General features: G+C 39.7%; 1 protein-coding gene across 2 annotated transcripts in view; it reads left to right on the top strand.

Moving 5' to 3' along the window:
* Window positions 1-21,539, top strand: part of iars1 (isoleucyl-tRNA synthetase 1) — a 54,907-nt gene extending 33,368 nt beyond the window's left edge. For both annotated transcript variants that reach the window (XM_069146433.1, XM_069146424.1), the window contains exons 19-34: window positions 481-625; window positions 2,795-2,915; window positions 3,308-3,399; window positions 3,882-3,959; window positions 4,586-4,707; window positions 6,856-6,958; window positions 7,786-7,869; window positions 10,551-10,725; window positions 12,634-12,746; window positions 15,064-15,159; window positions 16,946-17,122; window positions 17,416-17,536; window positions 17,801-17,926; window positions 18,568-18,714; window positions 19,490-19,642; window positions 20,350-21,539. In XM_069146433.1, coding sequence (XP_069002534.1) covers window positions 481-625; window positions 2,795-2,915; window positions 3,308-3,399; window positions 3,882-3,959; window positions 4,586-4,707; window positions 6,856-6,958; window positions 7,786-7,869; window positions 10,551-10,725; window positions 12,634-12,746; window positions 15,064-15,159; window positions 16,946-17,122; window positions 17,416-17,536; window positions 17,801-17,926; window positions 18,568-18,714; window positions 19,490-19,642; window positions 20,350-20,432 — 1,936 coding nt within the window. In that variant the 3' untranslated portion in view covers window positions 20,433-21,539. The remainder of the gene's footprint in view (window positions 1-480; window positions 626-2,794; window positions 2,916-3,307; window positions 3,400-3,881; window positions 3,960-4,585; window positions 4,708-6,855; window positions 6,959-7,785; window positions 7,870-10,550; window positions 10,726-12,633; window positions 12,747-15,063; window positions 15,160-16,945; window positions 17,123-17,415; window positions 17,537-17,800; window positions 17,927-18,567; window positions 18,715-19,489; window positions 19,643-20,349) is intronic.
* The last annotated feature ends 2,935 nt before the right edge of the window (window positions 21,540-24,474 follow it).

The following is a 24,474-nucleotide window of genomic DNA, read 5'->3' as shown; positions in this document are numbered from 1 at the left end:
TGAATACATACAGGTCATACAGGTAGAGCATGCGTGGCTCCAGCTGAACTGGCTAACCTCCGGTTTAACCCTATGCTATCTTGAATGTTCTTAAAATAATTCAATCGTGTGTGATCTCTCTCAGATTTTCCAAATGTTATCTGGCTGAACGAATGAAATTCTGTTCGCAAAAGGTTTCTGTTTCTAGGGGTGAAGACGCCTTTTATTTGATCAAACGTCAATTTACCCACCGTTTTACTAACACCACAGTAGCAACATGGTAGGCTATGGCAGAGCCTATTAAGTAGGACTTGACAAACAGTATTTTTATAGTTAGACTACAGGTTTAACTTTTGTGGGTTCACTCAGATTCACCAAGTACACATTAAGCTTTTGTTCTTTGGAAATGTGTTTACCAATGTCCACACTACATTTTCTTACTCGTTCATAATCAAACCGCACACACATACTGAGCAACTCCTCCCCCGTCTCTCTCCGTAGACTGTACCTCATCAACTCTCCTGTGGTGAGAGCAGAGAACCTGCGTTTCAAAGAGGAGGGCGTGCGAGACGTGCTGAAGGATGTCTTCCTGCCTTGGTATAACGCCTATCGCTTCCTGGTGCAGAACGTACAAAGGCTACAGAAGGTACATTTGTAATGAACAGAGGTTAAAGTCATTATTTCTACAACTCCTGGAGTGTTCTTCCAACTATTCCTGCTCAAAAAAACCAAGGCACTGATTGACAATACAGCAGTTTGCTTGAAATTACCCAGTTGATTATTTGGTAATTGCTGGTGCAAAACAGAAATTCTTCTTGGTTCAATGAATTAATGTTGTACTAACAGGCTGAAATAATTCCCCTCAACGTCCCCGTGTCATTGCTTAACTGATGTCTGTGTATTTCAGCCCAATTTGATAAACTCATAGACAAGATTTATTCTGCTGAGCGCATTAAACAATTATCCCGTGCTTCTGATAATTTGGCTGCATTAATTTGCATTTGTTTGACACCTTGAATTAAATCATGTTGGAAGAGTTACTGAAAGTGGCTCGATATGGCACAGCTCCACCTCGAAGGTTCTTCATCAGCTGCCACTGGCTGTATCAGTAAATCTAAAAAAGAAGTGAGAATGTTGGACAGCTTGGGAGTTATTGATCATGTTTAGTTTTACACCAACCCGTGGGAGAGTAATAGCAGCAGCAGTAGACCTGTCAGTAGCCAAATATGCATCCAAGTTTAATACAATTTCCAGAAAAGTGACAAAAGAACATGTAAATTCATGTACGTTTCCACCCACTACTGTCATCAGGCGTTGGCTCGGTTGGTGAGGCTGAGCTTTAGTTCGGTGCCATTAAACCATTGCTGAAAAAGATGACAAGATTAAAAGAACACCAGGCAAACAAATCAGTCTGTCGTTAAAATTCAACGTGTGGCTGCAAAAATGCCAAATACTCGGGTACACTTGTGGACTAAAGGTTTAAGGCAGCCACCATGCACTGCAACGTATCCAGGTTGAAACCTTTGTTGTGCCACCAACCTCTCCAACTGCATTCCCTGTCATCTCTCTTCTGTCAAGTCTGTCAAAAATGCCAAACTTCAACCAAAAATGCTTGACAAATAATAAAATGCCAGATTCAATTTTTGGCGATTTTATACATGAATTAACTGTTTATGTCCCTTTGTAAAACGCTACGAACAGTTTTAACATCAAGCTATAGAGGTACTTGTCTGGAGAAGCAGTTGACTATTAAATAACCAGAGGTTCTTACAGCATACCGACTGAACAGTTCTCCTGAGAACGGCATACCCCAAGTGCTTTTCTTTTTGCATTCGCACCGCCAATATAAACGCTGAAATGACGTAAGCAGGCCAGCGGTTGGTGTAGCGATGACACGCGACATACAACAACAACAACAACAGTGTATTTGTCCGTGTTTTGATCCCTTTTTCAGTTTTTTTCAGGTTAACGTTAAGAGCTGTTGTTTACACAGCTAACATTTTCCATGATGACGGTCGGTGCTGCATTGGCTCATTATGTCCAACAAATGAACGAACACTTGCATCACTCAAAATGTGTAATTTCCACTGAGAGTTCTTACCCAGAATTAGGAGCCAAATAAGTCCCTCAAAACGGTGTAATACCATCGACCATCTTCAGTTCCTGAGGGGCAATGCAAAAATAGGGGTCACGTCCTCTTAAGCTTATTCGAACTATAAAAAAAGATCCTTATGTGTGGATATGTAGCGTAAACTTCAGATAACATGGTTCACCTGTAGGTGGCGCAAGTGTCAAGACTGCAGCAGCAACTGCTTTTCTTGCCTGTAGATGGGGCACGTCAATATTTAATGATATTTGGTAATGGTAGCTGTGGCTTAACTTGTACGTGTTATTACTGTACAAATGTATTGATTGTATTTTGTTTTAGAAATTGACACTACAATTGTTTTATTATTTTTTCATTTTTTAACTTGCACTATTTTAATTACACTTCATACATCTCAGGTATCCTGGTTTAGGGACTTTGTTGTGCTGTTTGAACGTTTTTTGCACCTTGATTCCAGAGAAACGCTCTCTCATTCTGCCTCACTCAGACACGTTTGTAAAAATGACAATAAATTTGATTTTTTAATTAGATTACTTTTCTTGTTTATATGCAAAACAGGTTTTAGATCCAGTTTCAGTTTCTTCACATCAGTGACTATTGTGTCCTTTTTGTGCCTATCAAATCAAATTATAAGGAGAGTGAAAATGTTGGTGATTATGCTTCTCTCGAACAGTGTTTTTTATGTGCCTGTTTGTATTCATGGGTTAGGAGGACGGCATTCAGTTCCTGTACAATGAAAACATGGCGAAGCAGAGCAACAACATCATGGACAAATGGATTCAGTCCTTCACGCAGTCCCTCATCCAGTTCTTCAAGGTCGAGATGGGTGGTGAGAAAGGCATTCTTGTAGCACGCACACAGACACACAGGAACTGTCTTTTCATCACTTCAAATTACGCTTACTTTCTGACTTAAATTTACCAACTTATCTTATCCCTTACTGCTACTTGCCTAACCTTAACCCATGTAAAGTCCTCACCCTCAAATTGAATGATTCATGTTATGGCGTCTTACTTTTAGTCCTCACAATGTAACTGTTAAAAGCTTTACTGTTTATCTCAATGATATGTTTAATACACACACACACACACACACTGAGCTAATGTTTACAATAGCAAAGAAGAAGACTCTTTCATATCCTAAGATAAATGCTTACTGGCAGCTCAGTCATGCTGTTTCTGTGTCAAGTGTAATTAAACTGACGATTGTCTCTGGTTGCAGCATACCGCCTGTACACCGTTGTGCCTCGCCTGGTCAAGTTTGTGGACATGCTCACCAACTGGTACGTCAGGACCAACAGACGGCGCCTGAAGGTGAGATCACAAGTTTTAAACTTGTGCTTATTCTATGCTAATTTTGTTGTTTTGTGAAGCAGATTCAGCTAATTGCAAATGAGCATAAATGTGATTCCTAAGTCCAAAGGGTGACATATCCTTCATATAAATGTATATCAAATGAGCTATAAGTATTAAAATGAATAAATAGGATTATAGATGATACTACTCTTTACAGTTTTTCTTGTGTTTATTACAGGATACAAACTTACCATATGTATTAAACTAATACAGTAACATCCAATTAATAAACAACAATGAGGATTTTGAACTGCTGTTAAATGTCCTTACATCCTCCATGTTAGCAAATGTTAAAGCAATGAGTTTGTAGCCCTCCTTGTGAACATTTGTTTGACTTTGACAGAGGATACATGTGCTGTTGTCTGCGAGGGCATTTTTATCTTTTTACTGTTCCAAAGGGAATGAACTTATTGATGTGTGTGTGCGTGTGAACTTTGTAGGGAGAGAGTGGCACTGAGGACTGCCTGTGGGCGCTGGAAACCCTCTTCAGTGTTCTGTTCTCCATGTGCAGGTTGATGGTGAGTCATTCGGTGTGTGTGTGTGTGTGTGTGTGTGTGTGTGTGTGTGTGTGTGTGTGTGTGTGTGTGTGTGTGTGTGTGCGTGTGTGTGTGTGTGTGTGTGTGTGTGTGTTGTGTGTGTGAGAGACACAGAGAGAGGAGAGAGATTGTATGGGGAGAGAAATTTCTTGTGGTGAGGTTTTGCTTTTGTGTATGCCAGAAACAAAGGCATAACGCTGGTATGGAAGAGGTGTGTTTGTGTGCCGGCATGGCCATGAATAATGCATGAGCAGTAGGAGTTTTTATTTATAACACATTGAAGATGTTTGCATGTCAGGCGTGCGGCACGCTAAGAGGCAGTTAGCCTAACCCAAATCAATACAGATCAGCTTTGAGCAACACAAATTAATTGGGCATGGTTGAAATGGAAAGAGAATCGTATCAGAAGTAACCGCACAATGGCATGAATGTGTTTGAACTTTTGCATAATTTGAGGGGGGAAAAGATAGAGAAAGAAATTCGCTTCTGACTTTTAGACCTTGATGTCGGAAAATGTAAATTAACTACAGTGCAAATCATCTAATAATCCTCCTTTCTTTTGTTTTTCTGTCCAATGTCTACTTCCCTCCTTCCCTCCTTTCCTTCAGGCTCCCTTCACACCCTTCATTACAGAGGTGATGTACCATAATCTGCGTCACCTCATTGACCCCGCCTCTGTCGAGGAGAAGGACACCAGCAGCATCCACTATCTAATGCTGCCTCAAGTCAGGTTGGAAAATCAGTTCAATAAAGTTGTGAAGAATTGATGGCTTTGCGCCACTGTTTTTATCATCAAAACTTTAACAATAAATAAACTGGATACAACAAAAATGGAAAATTCTTCCCTGAGCTCTACAGAGCCTTTTCAGATTTTGGGTCTCTTTTTTGTTGTTATTTTACTCCTCAAAACGTTACGGTTTGACTTCACTCTCACTGCTCTTATCACCGTTGTCTATGTCATAAGCACAAAGTTGGTAAATTGCTGGTGAACATAGTGGGTCATTTAGCAGCTACAGTGCAGAGGTTGATAGAGACTCAAATGGAGCTAAATTTAGAAAGTGAGTTTTGAAGACAAATGACTCCAAATGATTTTTAAAGTTGCTCTGTATCTGTGTCTGTAAGCTACTGTTTGCTATTATATGACCTGTAGGAGGGCGTGATATCGCAGTGTTTACAGCTCGTTTCTGCGAGCCCCAAGTGGCAGAATATTCAGTTGTTATAAGTTTAAATCTGTAATAAAAATCATTCATTACTTATTTCTTTAGAGGATTGGTTGTTTACCCCCTTTTACAACACAGCATCATGTACAGACTCGCCTCTACAGCTATCAATATCGCTTGTTTAAGGAGTCTTCCGCAAGTACGATTCCTACTGAAGCTGGTTTTCGACCAATTGAATTGAACCAGGGTCATCTGGGTTAAATAGTCCTTGTTGCCACATAGCACCCTGCAGCAAACACAGCAAACCCCCTTGTGTTAGCTCCTTCTCTCCCAGGATATCCACTGCTTATCTAAAGCCTAATCAGGTTCAGCCAGAGTGTGTGGCCTTGCTTTACCCCAATTGTATCACACTCTGAACTCCTGAGAGCAGAAATCTTTGAAGCTTTCGGGTCCACACAGTGGTTTCTAGAAAACTGTCAGGCTTCACAACAGCTTTTGAACAATCTGTCTCTTCATTCCTGCTGTTCCTCGGGTTCATTTTGCTCTGTGGTATCTGATTTTTGTCAGATTGATTCAGTTCACTGATATCTTCTCATACGAATCAGCTTAATCCTTTTCCAGTTTTTCGGGTAGTAACTTTCCTTTCTCTCTTTAGACAGCCATAGGAGTCTGTGCACTTTTAGAAAAGACTGAGAAATACCTTCAGAATAGCTCTGTGAACGGATATTGCTCACAAAATACGATCATTTCATTCCCATTACTTCAGTAAGATGTGTGTCTTGGTGGCTGATCAGTTTTATAATGCCTGGGAGAAATTTGTAATTACCCAAACTTAATTGCATCATCTTTTAACTATAAAAAAACGTTTTGACTTGATTAAATATCCATTTGATTCAGCATAAGAAAAACAGTTGGTGTAATGGTTCATATAATCTCCTCTGTCACTTCAGCAGCCCTCAGTGCTGCTGCTTTATTAGCCGCTTGTCCTTCCTGCTGTCAAATGTGACTACTTCACCCTCCTCCCAAAGGTCAGCCACCAATCAGGCAGTGGGAACAGCTGCTCTTCAATCACCTAATTAAATGATTGGCTGTCCCTGGCGTCCCTCCTCCGCTCATTTTACTCCGGTGTTGTGTGCACACTTGGAGAAGCATACTGCACGAGTAAATGAACAAGCATTGCGCAGGTACACACATGCAGTCGGTGTGCCTGCAGAGAGTCAGGGATAATATCGTTATGTGATTATCAGTGGCTGTGCAGCTCTAATTTGAATTCAGCGGTGGAAGTCTCAGTGTACCTTATTAGAGGATGTTCCTGTGCTAAACAGAGCTACGCTGATGGTTCAGTCTTTATTTCCGTATGCGTTACAGACCCTGCCGTGCCTTATTACTCATTTTCCTCAATAGATAACCCATTTTACAAAATCACCACTAACTTGAAGATGAGGAATTACTGTAAAAATGCACAGAAAACAGAATAATTAGCCCAAGATGTTTTACTTTTATTATAAGAAGGCACCAAGGTCATATCACACCCTCGCTATTAGCTTAAATTGTCCAGGCAAGTGATCAAAACAGCTGAGTTTAGGAGTTATACAAACACTGTTTCACTCACTATGTGTCAGTGCTGTGAAGTGGTGGATATGTTAATGCCACTAACAGTATTGGTTAGACTCAAAATTTCTTGTCCCGTGTCTTTTTTTCTTCTTTTTTTTTTACAGGAAGAATTTGATTGACAAGCGTATTGAGAGCGCTGTCTCTCAGATGCAGTCTGTGATTGAGCTGGGCAGAGTGATCCGAGACAGGAAGACCCTGCCCGTCAAGGTATAGCACCGCCTTTACCACATCCACTCACACTGATCCAAAGAGAAAAAGACTTGGAAACAGTCTTAACGTATGGTTCATTTACAAAGATAAACATTACTGTAAGTCATGTTGGTAGGGTCGTTTTGAATTGCTCCTTCATAATGTTTCAGGGCCATTTTAAAGTCCTTATTCTATTATGCGGCATTCTAGAGTTCTTTCTCCTTCAAGGCCTTTCCCTCGTTTTCGCGGAGGTTTTCCTCTTTGGGAGGGTTAAACATGTATAAACGTCCTGGGCTTTAAACACACTTTACATTTTTTTATCAGTGAAATCATCCACTGTCTTTCTCTTGTGGTGTGCTTAAAAGCTCTGGAATAGACACTCTTGAGGGAAAAAGATTGATCTAATCTAAATTAGACCTGACGACCTACCCAAACAGGAATGCATTGATTAAGGAAAAAGAAAGTTCCAGTCAATCAGTCGCACCTGATCCGATGTAGTCTACAGATTTCCTGAAATGTTCAAATATATTTGCGTTTCAAGTAGTGTCAAACAAAGCCACCCAATCAAACAAGTTTAATTTGGACCATGTCTGAGTCATATCCTGAATCAGATCTCATTTCCTGAGAACCATGGTCTCTACTCTGAAATGATCTGCTAAGGCAAATTAATGTTTATTTGTCAGACTACTATTCCAAAATTTGGAATGAACACATCACTTGACATCTAAAATTAATTATTTACAATATCAAATATCAGATAGCTTTACGTGTACTTTTGTTTTTGTGTTTTGAATGTTCTGAGCTTGATGTGGTTCAATGTTTTAGCTTTTTGGTGTGTGTTTCAGTACCCACTGAAAGAGGTGGTGGTTATTCACCAGGACCCAGAGGCTCTGAAAGACATCCAGTCCCTGCAGAAATACATCCTGGAAGTAAGTAAACTGACTATGTATTATTTATTCATTCATACACAGACTCCTCATATATTTGTGTGTGTGTGTGGGGGGGGGGGTGGCGTCTTGAAATTGTCTTGGTAAACTGAGTAATCAGAGTTATTTTACTGGGGCTCTACATGAGTAAAGGCAGGAGAGGCATTTTCCTCATTTTTTTTCCGCAGACTGTTTCCCTGAAATCGATTTCTGTTGGTTTACTGCGCTTTGATGAGGACTATTAAACTTGTAATTTCAGGAGAAACTTTAAAAGAAAAAAAGAGGCGAAGCAGGTGCCTTGGATTTTTTTATTTTTTTTTATTAACCCACCTAGTGAATTTCTTAAAAGGAAAATACATTTTAAGACCATATCATACAATATATGTATTTTAGATAAATTGATTGATTTTATATCGATTCATTGACTGATTCACTCGGGTGTTTTTGAGGAGATTTACAGACTGATCGTCAGTCTCTAAATGCAGGAAGCCATTAAACTGGCCCTGTCCAGTCTGCTTAGTCCTGATATTCAAATAACAAAGCAAGTTCCCTTACTGTCTTCACGCAGACAATGTTGTAGCTGTTTGTTGAAATTCAACTGTTATAAGATGAGAAATTACTGATGTGTCGAAGATGGAAGTTGGATTCCAGATCTTAATCCCATACGAAGGTGTTGGGGAACATTGATGCAACTTCAACGGATTAAGGTTCATGTGTCGAGAGGGTTTGTGTTGCAACCTTCTGTGGGACCCTGCAAGCTTTATCTTAGTTCTAGCCACTTCTTATCTCTCACTGAGTTTCATTTCTGGCGGGGGAAACATTTAACCTCGCCAGCGTCTCGCGTCCCTTCAGTAAACAAGGTTTATTTGATCAGAATTGAGAGCAGTTAAGGTCTTTCAGCCCAGGGAAGAACCTTCAAACTCTCTGAATGTGTGTGATGTCATTTCAGTAAAGCCGTTTCTTTATTTGGCATCCCTTTATTAGTATTCTATAATTACTACTATTAAACTTGTAGTTCTTTATAATTTATTCTGGGTTTTTTCCACCACTTAACCGCCTTAACAGTCAGTTCCCATTAAATTATGTTGCCCAACAACCACACACTCTTTAAACCTATAAGTAGTGCCCGTGAAACTGTAGAGCTCAACCGAGACATTTTTGGAGCCGATACCTGTATTGGGAAGTAAAAAAAAATTCCTGTCTATATATATACACCTATGACAAAAATATGCAATAGAGCCAGAATATTTTACATTTCAATGATAAACTTCATGGTCCAAAATTACATCAGTGTACTGAAATGGTCAACTTAACAACAACTTAATTTAATATTTATAAACAACTTTGAATAAAAAAACAAAACAAATAGAGCAATTACTAATTAACTCTGAGCACCTTTTTCTGCATTATGTTCTGTAAAAAAAAAAATATTCATATTGGAAAATATATACGCCGATACTAATATCTCTGTGATAAGCCAATATCAGCCAAAGGGATCTGTGGGCCGATTGGACAGTAAAACGGATTATTAATAATTGGATTTGTAATAATGACATTATATATCATTTGTTTGACCACTTTTGTGGCCTGTGCTAATGTTTCTCATTTGAACAACATTTTTTTTTTTTTTTTTTTTTTTAAAGATGACTGCAGAAGGCAGGAAGCAGCAAATTACTATTTCACACAAGGCAGTTTTTGTCTGTTTCTTAAGTAAAAAAAGAAAAAAAAGAAAAGAAATGCGAGTTATTCTCCTTACATTCAGAGGGAAGAGGCTCGTCACAGAACGAGACGGCCATCTGAATTTGAGCTTTGGTCAGCTTGTTGATGACTCCACTGTCGGCTGAGCTCAAGATGCTCTGTTGAATATTGAATGAGTTTCTGTTTGAGCTGAGCAAAGCTTCAGTTCATTGTAATGCATTAACCTACTGTATATTGCCGTCACACACACAAAACCATAATAACCTTCGAGATAAAACGTGTTCTTTTTTTGTGGAATCTCTGCATTAATTGAGTCCCGTTTAAATGTTCGAGCTGCTGTTTCCATCCCCACACTGCCCTTAAATTTATTACTGAGCCCACAAGCTTAGCTGTGCTCTCTGTCAGAAAGTCAACTATGCTGAAACTCAGCCTCACTTACAACCTGCAACAGTATGATTGACTCAAAGAAGCTGTGGGTGGCAGGTCACGGTGGGTTCCAGAGCGGCCAAATAGTATCTCTACTGCTATAGCAGATATGAATTGATCACAGATTTCTCTCCACATTTAGAATAAAGAATGGTTTTTTTATTGAAAGGCAGAAATATTGACTGAATAGGAGAAATGGGTTATTTGAGATTTGAAGATTGACTGGCTCACTGACTACTTGATTTCATGGCTGACTCGCTCGATGAGTGAATGACTCTGTGTGATCAATGTTTATTTACTCTTTGCAATACGTTCTTGCAGTAATTCAACTTTTTAACTTTTATGTCAGATTGTTTGTAATTCAGTTTTAAATTTAAGTTGTGTTTCTTATGTTTTTTCTATTTTGTTCAAATGACAAATTTAATTATTAGACTCTTGAATACAGACAGATGACTGTTTCTCTCTATACTTGTGATATTAAAGACCTTTACAGGTAAATATAAGATAGTGACTGCACTTTTTCTAACACATAGTGTGTGCTTATTTTTTTAATCCCCTAGGAGCTTAATGTGCGACAGTTGACGCTTTCAACAGACAAGGACAAGTACGGTATCCACCTGAGAGCCGAGCCAGACCACATGGTGCTGGGCAAGAGACTAAAGGGGGCCTTCAAAGCCATCACCGCTTCTATCAAGGAGCTCACCAACGAACAACTCGAGGCCTTCCAGAAGACGGGTAAAACTGTGCAAAAAATTCATTTCCGAAGTCATATTTTCCAATTCTAAAATCACAACGATGTAAATGCATATTAGCGGTCTGATGTTGTGCGTTCACAGCCTCTTTACGTATTCAATTTTTGTTCTCTCCTGCAATTGCCCAAAAATGTATCAGCAGGCAGGGAGGTTGCTCAACAAATAATGAATTAGTGAAGAGCAGTCAGTTTGTGTCAACAATGAATCCTTGCAATAAAGCCTGCTACACACAGACAGACAGTTTTCCTCAGAATTCAAGCCCTAACCTGTCTGAAACTATAATCAGAGCTCGAGGAGGGATCAAAGCAGAGCAAGGTATCTTGTGTCTCCAATTATAGAAAGACGAGGAGAGCCCCCAGAGTCCCCGAGGAAGGAAGCCGCAGAGGTCAGCTTGGCTGTGGGAACTTCAGATTTCCAATCACTTGGATGTTTGAAGTCCAGCCAATTGGAAGGGAAAAGGGAGGATGAATGATGGAGGAAAAGAGATGGATGTTGGAGAGATGAAACACACAGATGAAAATGTGGACAGCACCACCACCAAGTTCAGTGAATCAAAAGCAAAATGTCATGTTTGACTATACATGATCCATTGTTAGGTGCTAAACTAAATAATGCAACACCTGTCTTTGTTTTTATAGTTCAACATTTAGGGGGAGAAGCAGGCTAAAGGCAACCAAATATATCAGACAACTACCTGTGATGAGTTAGTGGAACTTGGCCGTCTCTGAAGCTGGAAAAACAGCTCTCAATCATTTGAGAGCCCACTTAAACCTTTTGAGCAACTTCTTGCTGCTCAATCTATGACTCAAAAAAAACCTTCTTCCTTTTCAGATTATAAGGGTGGTAAATTGGCTGGAAACTGATTGTAGCCTCGTGGCTATTATTCCTTACCTATACCTTTGATCCCATTATTTTGATGAGTTAAAAGAAAAGAGGTTAAGAGAGAGAGAAGATGGAAAACAGCGAGGAGGCAGGAGGGACACAGGAAATCAAAGCGTGGAAATCTCCGATTAGAGAGAAACGGAGTGACTGTTTCACCCAGCCTCTGGGTGTGGAGAAGTGAAGAGGACAGGAGAACACGTTCACGGTTTTTAGTCAGAACACAGACACAGCTAATTGCTGCCACTGGCAAAACGGAGATATGAACCTGAATAGATTGAGTTTGCTGTATTGTTTCAAATCTCCTTTCCACTGTGGATGCGGCTAGAAAGACTGAAGTTTAAGGAATCTTAAAAGCCAAGTAAATAACTGTTCAGACACGAGTTAATTCGAAACAACTGCAGCCTGCGTGCACATTGCAAATGCAGAGAGAGCACTTAATTCAGTCTGATTGTAATTGAAACCTTTTCTTGAAGCCTCCTCAAGAGATGAACCCTACTATATACAGACTAATTTCACATAATTAGCTGGCAATTTATTCAAAATGAATTGGTACAAAAATGGGCAAACAAATAGTTTATCATCGCATTTTCACAAAAGTCTTCAGCCAGCATTGATTCAAACATATGATCATAAGATTTGAACCATTAACTACATTTGGACGGATTCCCAAATATACAAATACTGTTTAATAGCGGTGTCTAATGACTGGTTTTGAGTATGATTTTCTCATGGATGTTTATATAACGGGGACAATGCACAATTCAGTTTTTGTGCCAGATATAGTTAATTTCCATCTGTAATTCCTGGGTGGAGAATAGATTGTATAATTTAGTCACGCAATGGTCTTGAATTGTGTATAAGCTGCATATTTATTGAAACTATACACTGTATTGAAACTGTACACTGTTAATTAACACATGTTATTGTATACTGCTATATAATTGGGTTTATTTTTAGACGAATGGGAATAACTGTCATTATTAATGTTATAATAATGTTATATTTTAAGGCTCCATCATGGTGGATGGCCATGAGCTTCATGAGGAGGACCTAAGGCTGATGTACACCTTTGACCAGAGCTCTGGCTCGGCTGCACAGTACGAAGCGCACTCGGACGCACAGGTATGCTCAGAATTTCATTGAAATTGATCACCCTTCAAGAAAAGAAAAAAAAAAGGGATTAAATGAAAATTAATTCAACAAGCATAGTAAATACCAGCATTTCACCCCAAAATACTGTTTAATATTGGCTAGAAACCGTTTAACTATTTTTCAAAGGCCTTTGCACGCATGCACACACACAAACCTCTAAAACTGCAACCTTGGACAAAGCTGATTAAAAGCATGTTTCAACTATCATCTTTGAGATGAGGGCCGTTGTTTGCTCTGCATGCGCAACAATGCTTAACTTACTTCAGCTGGTCACACAGTGAAGCGCCTCTTTAGTGTTCATTTTTTCATTAGCAGCTTTTGACGATTGTAGTGGTCTTTGCATGTTATGTTTTACCATAGCACCTGATGTCACAGCGCTACACGTGTTTTACCAGCTTCTTCTTCTCCTCCTTTTGTTGTTTAATGGCGATTTGGCAAACAGCTTTTGGCTGCATTACCACCACCTTATGTTGGTAGTAAGGCATTGCCTCTGGGCCTTTAGTTTAAAAAAAACCATGAAAATATATATATATTTTTAAATCATTACCCATCCCTGAAACATGGCTATCCTTCAATTATTTTTTTCAACAAAATGCAATAGACGGTTCAGGGTCATATACACACAATACCATCCTGTTCATTGACTCCATCTAAAATGTTTATGCACGAGGAAAGGTCTGGAGCCAGAGACGGGCATGTCCTCCTCTCTCTCTCTCTCTCTCTCTCTCTCTCTCTCTCTCTCTCTCGTCACTGCTCGATTACCTACCATTGTTGGTTAGATTGAGCCACAAAGTGTAATATAACTGGATCTACCAAAAAAAACGCTGCTGTTGCTGCACCAAGCTGCCATATACTGTAAATGCATTTATGTGTCTTTACTGCGAGTGTGATATATGAAATCATTTCACGGCTAAGTGAGAACCAGCATGTATGAGTTTCCCACAGGCCCTCTCTAATCAGTGCTCCTCCAACCGTATACACGCCACACGGCTGCACCTTAATACCAGTTTACTGAGCTGGCTTTTTAATTCTCTCGCCCGCACTGACTCTCCAGCTCCCATCTGTCCGTCTCGCTGTTCCTCATCTCTTATATTCTGTTGCTCTTGTATACGTTGTCTGTTCCCCCCACCCCCCCCCCACCCCACCCGTCATCTCTTTCCCTCCCTCTTTTCAGGATAAAGTGTTCGGGGCTGGCAGCGGCTCAGCCCAGCACAACCTGATACTAATTTTACTTGAGTGACACACATAACATTGTCATTTTTGCAGCTTTTTTATTTTTCTGTTTCTTTTCTTCTTTTTTTCCCCCATTTTTCACATTTGAAATGTTTTGCCAATAGTGTAAGAGATTTACTGCTGAAAGGTTGCTCTTGTTGTCTCTGAATGTTAACCTGTTTGTACCATGGAGATGAAAGAGTCTGGATGGGTCGGCTGCTAAAGTAATCTCATAACAATAAGAGCTTAAGCAATTATTCATCTTCTAATATTGTGTTAAATTCTGTCTCTCTCTGCTATGCTTCTGTTAAATGCATATTACTGTAATTGTGGGTTGTACATTATGAGACCAAAGCTCCACCTCCACACCTAATCATTACAGTAACAGCAAAATATTTACTAGATGCCTTAATCTCACCATTATCAACAAGCTTTTTGCAGTTGGTATGTAAACCTAAAAGGGTTTATATTTAGTTGACTTAAAGAAACAGAATTTTAATACATGTTCAAAATAAAAGTATAGATTTCATAATACATTGCATACATTTTTCAGTTTTCCCTATCATGAGCAAACATTAGTATCTGCGTACAGATACGTGCTGAGATATTTCACCCCTGACATGCCTGCTGAATTGTGGGAATCCAAAATTAATTAGAGTAGTAAAAATATCTGGAAATTAAGTCATTGACTATAACTCATTTCTAGGAATATCTCCGTTTTACGAGTAAACATCATATGCAGAGGGTAACGTACATCATTTAAGAATATGAGCTTTTAAAAATGAAATCAAGTTGAGTCAGTTTTGCTCAAGCGGGGAAAATAATCACAGATTTGCATCAGAAGACTTCTCAAAACTGCTGCAATCAACAGCTTCTATCCTTAGACTCTCAATTTGCATAAGGACACTTTGAAACAAGAAGCCGGCCCTGTAGGCCCGGACCCATGAATGTAAATACATTGAGAGTTGTTTATGAGGCAGCCGTTTTAGCTGAATATATCAGAACAACTCTGTCGTAAATTCTGTGATTATTTCATCTCGCGCTTGGTTTTTCTCCCCTCGTCTTTGTCTGGTAGGTCCTGGTGCTGCTGGATGTCAGCCCCGACCAGTCCATGGTGGACGAAGGCGTTGCCAGAGAGGTCATCAACCGCATTCAGAAACTACGCAAGAAGGTGGGGCAATTATTTCAGCCGTACTACTAGTACTGGAAGCGAGTGACGCATAACACACTAGTACTGAATTCTACAGTCGGTGTTTAATTGTTAGATTCTGACACAGTTGAAACAGCCAGTGCATGTAATCAGGGTGAGCAAAACATGCCACCGAGGCAGTCGGGAGTTCAGCCTCCGACTTTTTTTCCGGAGCTTTTCTTTGTTCGGCGTCTTTAAACAGAGTTACGTTTGTCTTCTTGAACCTCAAACACTCATCTTACCACTACACTTACCACACACCCCGTGCTCACATGCATGCTGTTAGCCCCACTACCCCCACTTCTCATTTTCATTAAGTTTATCAGCTGACTGGTATTGCAGCCCAACATTGTAGACCTTGCACAGAATCTTTTATGTATTTTTTTTTCTTGTTATATTTCCCTCCCTTTGGTCACCCCTGTCCTCCACCCTTCCTCTTTACGTCCCGTGATATTGTCAGGGCAGTTTTGAAATCTTTCCACTGCAGCGTCACAGTTAGAGGTTTCTCCATCATAAGGCAGGCTTAATGGAAGCTTAATTACAGTCTGGCCCCTTTCAGATTCTAATGTTGGAGCTTTGAAGTGGTCTGGAGAGTAAAGACGGATTAGCCAACAGCCCCTTGTTTTCACAAGCAACAAACAGTTTTTTTCCGTCCCCCTATAGCAGTGGTGTGCACTGGCTCTCGGCCAGGCTAAATTCCTGCAGTTATTTCAAACTGAGATCTGATAGGAATTTTCCACCCTGTGGATGGGAATTAATTTTTTTTAACAATTCTCGTACATGTTCGGTAGCACTTGGTGGGTGTGCACGTATTATCTATGTTTGCGTGGGATGCAGGGTTGAGAAACAGGGGTCAGTGTTTCCTTTTTTTTTTTTAAGGACTACTCACCAACTGGAGATCCCTGTAGCTTTATCTCACACACACACACACACACACACACACACACACACACACACACACACACACACACACACACACACACACACACACACACACACTGCACTTGCCCCATCAGGTTAGGGTCAGTACCTTGACTTAGAAAAGCCTATAAACCTTCCTCCATTGATCGACTGCTCCTGTGTATCGAGCTAACGTTATTCCTCTGCCCTTGAGCCACATCCTGCAATTGAGGTGTGCTTGCGAGCAAGTGGGTGTACGACAATATACGTGTGCATGGCCGTGCACACCAGCACACTGCAGATTAGGATGAGATCAATGGGTTTGAATATGTCAAGGTTAGTGGACGCTGGCAGCACATATTGCCAAAATAGATGGGCTTTCATCCAGTAAAAACGTCCCCATGTCCCCTTCCGCTTTATTTGTTCCAATACGCGCTGTTTTCTGCTTTTTAATCCCTCCATTCTTTTGTCTGTCCTTCCATTTTGTTTACCCCACCCCACCACCCCCCGCACATCTTACTTCTTTCTGGTAATTGTTTCTTCCAAATGTCCTTTACTTATAAAAGAGCAGGGGGGTGGGGGGGGGGGGCCCAAAAGAGAATCACTTGTGGCAAAATTGTGATTCTCTGCGTCCTTCTCAATCATCTGTTTTGTACGGTCATTTGAAGACCACTTCCAGAAGTACTTTTAGCATATTGACACATGTGGCTTTATATTTCTTTAGACTTATTTCACCAAATGGCTAGTCCTGCCTGGTGTCTTTCAGCACTGAGACCATAGACAACTTTCTTTCATTACAAGAACCAACACGCTCACTTGATGTTGATTTTAATAAAACATGACCTGTCTCTCAATCTCCTGTTTTTAGGGGCATCTGGTGCCATCAGATGAGATAACTGTGTACTACCGCTGCCAGCCACAGGGGGAGTACTTGGGCTCTGTGATCCAGGCTCACAATGACTTTATCCTGGCGACCACTAAGGCTCCACTTCTGCCCTTCCCTGTCCCAAAGACTGCCAGCATCATCATAGAGGAAACGACTCAGGTATGACAGGATACCTTTGAGACAAGCAGGGTTACTGTTTGCTACATCGTTGCTGTTGCATCACAACATTTATTTTATATAACGATGCGTGTTGTTACAAGTGCGAGTGATACTTTACACATGTTGTTGGTTGAACACCCTAAATTGGTATCAGGATCTTACCATTACTACTCTCTGAATGTATTTGCCACAAATGTCATGCCACGATTACACTTTGTTTTTAAGGGATAATTCATTTGAGAACATTCAAATCATATATGTCTTTGTTTCTTGCTCTGTTTATTTTCCTGCAGCTGAAGGGCTCAGACTTGGAGTTAACCATAGTGAAGGGATCCTCAGCCCCTCGGGCTCCTCTGAATGGACCAGCTTGCACATATGTCAACGTCAGGGTGAAGGTCAACAACAGAGAACAAGGTAGCACATGGAGAAAGAGTCTTTTCTTTTTCCAGCCAACAGGATCAACAAGAATACGCATTATTGTTTAACTTTCAAAACGGCAAGAGAGGTGATGACATACAGTATTAAGAACACTATATTTATGCAATATTCAAAATAACTGAAGTTAGCTTTGTAGCCTTGCGTATGTAGCATAAATTCAGTCCCCTTGTCTTAGCTGTAATTCACCTGATGAACCGGTGGGTTACGTCAGTAAAACGGTTTGACTGGTTTGTTGTTTAGAGGGCGCCGTGCTGCTGGAGAATCCAAAGGGCGACAACAGACACGACTTTGAGAAGCTGAAGAAAGTGTGCAGCAGCATCTTTGGAACCAATAACACGCAGCTGAGATTCTTCAGTGGCAGGACTGGTGAGGACTGTTTTCAGAAAGACATGAATGTGTCTCTTTCTACTCTAAGTGAGACCAATGAGAAATTGTTACGGTAAACACATCTTGCGTCTCTTCATGTAAGTGACTCCTGGTCGTCCTATCATCAATTTATACTATATTATACTTTTATTGTTTTTTTTATTATAATGAATTATTGTAATCGTCTGTAGAGATATGGAAATTACATGATTATACACACATTAACAGCTAATGATTAAAATGGTATTTAAAAAAAAAAAAAATCACTTTGTTTCCTTTGACCTCCTTTGTCACCAATCAGTTGTTTCATTAACCATTCCTTTCCAACTGTTTTATTAATATTTTTCAATATTTTTTGTTTGTGGCTTTTTTTAAAACATTTTTTATGCACCTTCAATTGTTTATCTCATTCCGACATTTTTGCTGTTTGAGCAGAAGTATAAAGCCTTTATCAGTCAATAAACAAAAATCATTTATTGATTTATTCAGTTGTATTTTCTGTTGTTTTCTGTTGTATTTTCTGTATGTTAACCTCGTCTGATGTGTTTCTCAGTTTAGGGTGTCCATAATAACCGGGATCATTTCCCGACAGGTTTTCTGTGTACTGTTGGTGAACATGTGTATTTGTGTGTTTACAACAGAGTTGACCACCAAAACGGACCTTCAGGCTCTGAGTGGTAAAACCTTGTCAGTGACTTCCAGCTCGTCCCCCCCCGTCCCCGTCCCCACCACCGACACCCTCCTGTGTCCTTACGTGAACCTGCTGCTCTGCAACGCACAGCCGGCTGGTGAGAAGCGCAGCACATATAGAGACAATAGTCATGCGTCACCAGTCTATCTCGGTGTCAAAGGACGAGGCTTGAAATATTTTGTTTTGGAATCCTTATCAATTTATTTAACTTAAAAGATGTGACGGTTTGTTTCTGACAGACTAATCACAGTCTGACTCGGACACTGGGATACAAATTTCTTAGTCATGGGAAATCCTGGGAAATGAGATCTTTTATTTGAAGACCTGCATATATATATATATATATTTGAGATGAGGATCATTTTAAAGAAATAGTTTGACATTCTACATGGTTTATTTTTCTAAATTTTGTCACTAGATCAAATGTCTCTTGCAGAGAGCTATCTGCCAAGATCTATTGTGCTTTTCCTGTTGCTTTATTTTTACCGTATAGATATGAGTGGTATCAATTTTCTCATTTGACTGCAGCCAGAAAAGAGAATAACTGTTTTTACCAGGACGTCAAACTATTCCTTTAACTAGAATATATATGGTTGTGTTGTTGAAACTATAAGAATGCCTAATAGAGTTTAAAGTGATCATGACAACAAGTCAAAGAAATGTATTTAGTTCTTTCCACCACTAGAATTACAGATACTCGTTGAATAAAGCTTCCAGTTTAATCCTTCAAGTCTGTCGGACTCGAAGCCTTCCACCTGACTCCTCTACTCGCGCATCTACCGATTGATCAGCCGGCATCACTTTTCCTCCTCTCTCTGTCCTCCCGATCCCATGGCTTCGCTTGTCCTAAATATTCTTTCCGCCCCCTCCAGAGTGCCAGGCAGGAGAGGTGGGCACCCTCCTGCTGGGGAACCCAGTGGGCCAGAATGGGCTCGACTACTCGGGCCTGCTCTCTGAGGCTGCCAAGGTTTTCGGCCTCCGCAGCCGACGGCTTAAACTCTACCTTGACCAGGACCTTACTCAGGGTGAGATAAAAAAAAAAGAGACAGAGCTTATCATCTTTGAACTTCGTATCCATGAAGGGAACTTAAACTTACTTTAAGGCTAATAATGCTTAGTATAACCCTGTTAGGTTAGGACGCTGTGTAAAATGTAAATAAAACCCATATGAAACCCATGTGACCCATAAACTGAGAAATGTTCTTTTTTTTTTTTTATTTTTAATTTGATGCCAGCAACACATTTCAAAAAGTTATGACGGGGGCAACAAGCTGTGACTGTGGAGTACACCACCTTCATGACAACCTCTGTCTAACCAGGAAGGAAGTACACAAACTGTACGCCATTTCACAATTGTACATCTTTCAGTACAGAAAGGAAGATTGTAAACACTTTTAAAAACACGTTTAGCTTGCGAAGAAAACTGTAGGATGCCAGTTGTGTGTTGTCAGAGGATATGGATATTTATTTTCCTTTATTTTATCCAACATGCATAACGGTTCCTGCCTGCAGCAGGGCTAACAACATATTTTTAAAATGTGTGAAGTGCTGAAGTGTTAAATGCCTTCTTTAAGTGAAGTCGGTGAGTAAGAGGCTTTAATGTGATCCAAAGAAGAAGAAGAAAAAAAAAGATTTTTCTTCAAAAACACAGCGCTTTCTCTCTAAAGGTTTTTAAAACTGCAATCTGATGAATGATAAACAAGCGGATTCTTTGTGTCTTTGTGTTTTCCAGAGCTGCCAGCTGATTCATCGGTAAAATCTCTCGACACCAAAACTCTGTTTGTGAGAGTTCTTCCGACCACAGCCGAATCATAAATCCACAGGAACGTTTGTTTCCGACACATCACTTCACCCGAATGAAGTTTTCTACCACACAACAGCCCCATTGATGTACGATGAATCTATGACAACATGAAGTGGCTCGATGAGTTTAGATGCTTTTTTCTTTTTTGCGCTTTTTCTTTTCTTTTCTTTTTTTTTTTTTAAACCCTGATGCCAAGCGGGGTTGTCTGTCAATTTCACAACTGTTTATTGGGTAGAGTCTATGTCACCCCTGTCTTTTGCAAGATGGCACAAAATTAACATGTCTCAAGATGTCTTGAGATTTTAATGCGTTTCAACTGAATCCCAGATGAGTTTTCGTCATAATTAGGCAAGACTTAAGTGTTTTTCTCCCTCCCCGTTTCTCCCTAACCACCAGACACCTTCCTTGATTCATACTTTATTCATCATCAGTTGTGATAGTTTTTCAAGAAATTGCTGTTAGTCTGTATTTGATGTGGACTGAGGAGAGATTTGTCAGGGGAACTGTTTTCATACTCTACTAGAAAATCGATGCACTTCAACAACAGAATGGTCGTTCATACATAATCAGCGAATAGACCCAGTGGATCAATGTGTGAATGAGATGTGTGAAGTGACTGTTCGTGGACACTGGGAATTGTCTGACAGAAAGACAAACACATGTGAAAATCCTCTAAAAGAAATCACAAAGGTCCATTTACCCCAGATTAAAGTATTTTTTTTTTCAAAAACTCTCGAAAATGAAGATTCTAGGAAACGGTCTGACTCAATTAACTGTCAACATTACATAATGGATGGTTGTCTTTATTATGATAATGATGCGAGCTACTTCCCTTCAAGCTTATTCCAGAGTAATTATTACTTTGGCTCATAATTGAAAAGGCAATTTGGGCTATTGTGCTTAGACACCATTTTGAATTTAACAGATAAACCTATTGTGTTCATTGCATTGGGAATCCTTTGACAATGGAAAAGGCATTTAAAAGGTGAAATGGATTTTTGGGCTGCTGTACCTAAGGGACAAAAGACTTCTGTAATAAAAAAAAAAATTTAAAAAAAGCAACAAATGGATAATGTGCTATTTTAAGTGACGAGCAGAATAAATCAAAGGTGACTCGACATGTTTTTTTTTTTTCTCTTCGCTCAGACCTTTGTATGACGGAGAGACAATATGTCTGTAGAATTATAGAAAAATTCGCTTGGCTTTGTTCATGTGCTTGAGTGAGACATTTTGAGCAGCAAGGTCGGATAACAAATAACGCAAAATGGATCACAAATGCCGAGCAGTAAATTAATTTAAAGATGCAGTTGGACATTCTGGAAAATACTTTGCTTTCTTGACGAAAGCTGGATGAGACTATTGATTCCACAGAGTTTAGTTTAGTAGCAGATTAAATACAGGAAGAAAAAGGTCGACTTTTTATTTTATTTTATTTTTTTTAAAGATAACAAAACCTGCAGAACAATACATCTACACCCACACATAATACCTATTAAAACCTTAAATAGTCATTTTCAAAGTTCCTCTCCTGGCATTGACTGAATCTCTAAAAACTCTGACGGTATTTGTTCTTTAGGTATGTGATGTCTACAACCCAGACTGTTACTGTAGCTGCAAAGTGAAAATCGTAAACTGTTATTTTATTATTTCGATAATGCATCAGAGAACATCAGAGGTACGTGAAGACAAGATTGTCTTGGACTGAGTCAAGCTCACAGTTTTCCCATTTATTTCATCTTAATGCCAAATTAAGCTAAACTAACTTGACTGTCGGTGTTGGTTTCATTTTGAGCGGGGGTGGTATCAGTTTTCTAATCCAATTCTGTAAGAAATAAAAATGTGTAATTCCCAAAATGTTTAGCTGTTCCTTAAATTATGTGTAACAGCACAACCAAACAATAGAGAAGGATGATACGTTTTCTCCTCGCAAAAGAAAAAAAATCATTTATGATGGCGAGGAGGCTGAGACGATGAGGCCGTCTGACGATGGAAATGTTCTCCATTTTCTTCTCTTAACAAACCAGAAGTCAGCCTCAACAAAGCAACAATTTAGAACTCCTTTGGCTAACCGTGCTCATCATATGGAAAGTATATGTTCAGGGTTTCTTCGTACATGTGATGACACCGTGTTCAGTGTCGACTAACTCATAAACTGGCATGCAGCTCTCTAGTTTTGGGTTTGAGCGATGAGAAGCCACTATCTCATCTGTGCTGGCTACAGCTGACCCAGTAACTATCTATCCACGGAGAGATGTATTAATCTTCCACTGGCTCCTTCTGCTGGACCTATTTATTATTATAAAGATGCTTTTCAATTCCACCTGCCAGTCAGACGAACAGATGCTCCGTAAATGTGATTTAAAATATGTCACCTTTTAAGAAAAAAAATGATTTTCATTGTGTACAAGAATAGAGACCGAAGATGTTAATCAAGCCACCCGAGATTCAGTTCGTAACATGACATTATTGTCTGATAAGATGGGTGACCTTGAGGTCTGGTTTGACTGTTAAGAATTAAACATAATGTTAGGCTCACGTGGCTTCCTGGAGGATGTTCAATGGGTACTAACATCCACGGGCGTGGTGTTAAATCTGTGTCTGAAAAGTTTCCCACTGGTTTGAATCCATTTCTAGTGAGAAGGCCTGCGTGTGTTTGTGTTTGTTTGTGTGTGTTTGTGTGTTAGGTTGGTGTGTTTTGATTAATGAACAGGTCAGGAGAAAGAACAGTTTGTGGTCAGTTGAGGTAACTCTCAGCTAGGGGCGCTGCCGCCGAACCTCTTCCAATCTCTTATGCAACACCATACTATAAATTGACTGCTAATTAGCATCCAAATTAAACACATAATATGCTTTTATTATTCTACTATGCTTCTAATGCTCATAAACATTTGCTCACTGCAGTGCCTTCACAGTGATTCATGAGTTAGCAGTAAAATGTACTCGGCATTAAAAAGTGAAGTGTAGCTTTATGCCGTGTTTAGCTTTGCTTCTGGATGAACAGTATTTATAATGTTCTTTATATTCTTTTTATATTCTCTATTTAATATTTTGCCTTTGACATGTTATATACTGGAAAGTTTCTTCATATAAAAACGGGTTTACATATAAATGGCCAGAAGGGATGTGTGCTTAATGTTTAATCAGCTCAGTTAAATAATTGTCAAAGGGATTTACACATTGAAGCAAAAATCATTTAACAATACTACCATATATTACTGTAAGCAATGCCGCAACATGATTTGTGAAAAATAACTGATATAGCCGGAGATATTAAAGGACTAGCTTGTATGGTAAATGGTTTGGCAAAATGTTGAACAGTACACATATCATTACTGTCTTACAGTGACGTTTATCGCTACATTGCTTGCCCCAACTTTTACAGTTGCATTCAATTTTGTACGTCTCCTATTTGAGATTTTGTCTGAAAGGAGAAAAAGGACGAGGAAAATAAGATAGCAGGGCGTAATGAAATAAACAGATTCAAAATTTGAGTAAATTCTCTTTAAAAGTTAGTTTAAAATCCATTACGTATCAGCAAACTTTTTTTTTTTTCTTTCTTAAATACAGTATGCTCCATTGGCAAAGTTATGACGTGAACGTGTCATGCGTCTCCTCACCACTTAAAACAAGGACTATAGCACAGTACTTAACACTCCATGTCAGCACTTCCACTGCAGTGCTTTTCACCTGTGATTCCGGCGTCTCTATAATCATGTGTCCCTTCAGTGTGATGATTTTATCCTCACCCCTACCGGGCGGAGCAGCATGCAGCTTCACTGGTTAAATATTAAGCACGCAGCTCTGTCTCATCCTCCTCTCATCCATCTTGCTCCCATCTGCTCCTGCTGCTCCCTCTGTGCCTCGACACACCTCGGGCCCGGGTGAGAGAACAGGGCGGCGACCCATCTGCCGACAGGCAGCGCAAAAATACAGTATGCGGCACAGGTGACGTTAACATGACGACCTCTGCCGTCTCAATAATGATGGACAACTGAGCACGTTTAAACTGTGCTGCACTGATGATTATACCGAGTATGTAGTATTTACTGTAAT

The sequence above is a fragment of the Embiotoca jacksoni genome, unplaced genomic scaffold (assembly GCF_022577435.1).
Source record: "Embiotoca jacksoni isolate LCO1_2020_lvr unplaced genomic scaffold, fEmbJac1.0.p SCAF_1, whole genome shotgun sequence".
NCBI classification, from domain to species: domain Eukaryota; kingdom Metazoa; phylum Chordata; class Actinopteri; family Embiotocidae; genus Embiotoca; species Embiotoca jacksoni.
The sequence above is the reverse complement of the archived record's forward strand: the minus strand, read 5'-3'. Positions and strand labels throughout refer to the sequence as shown.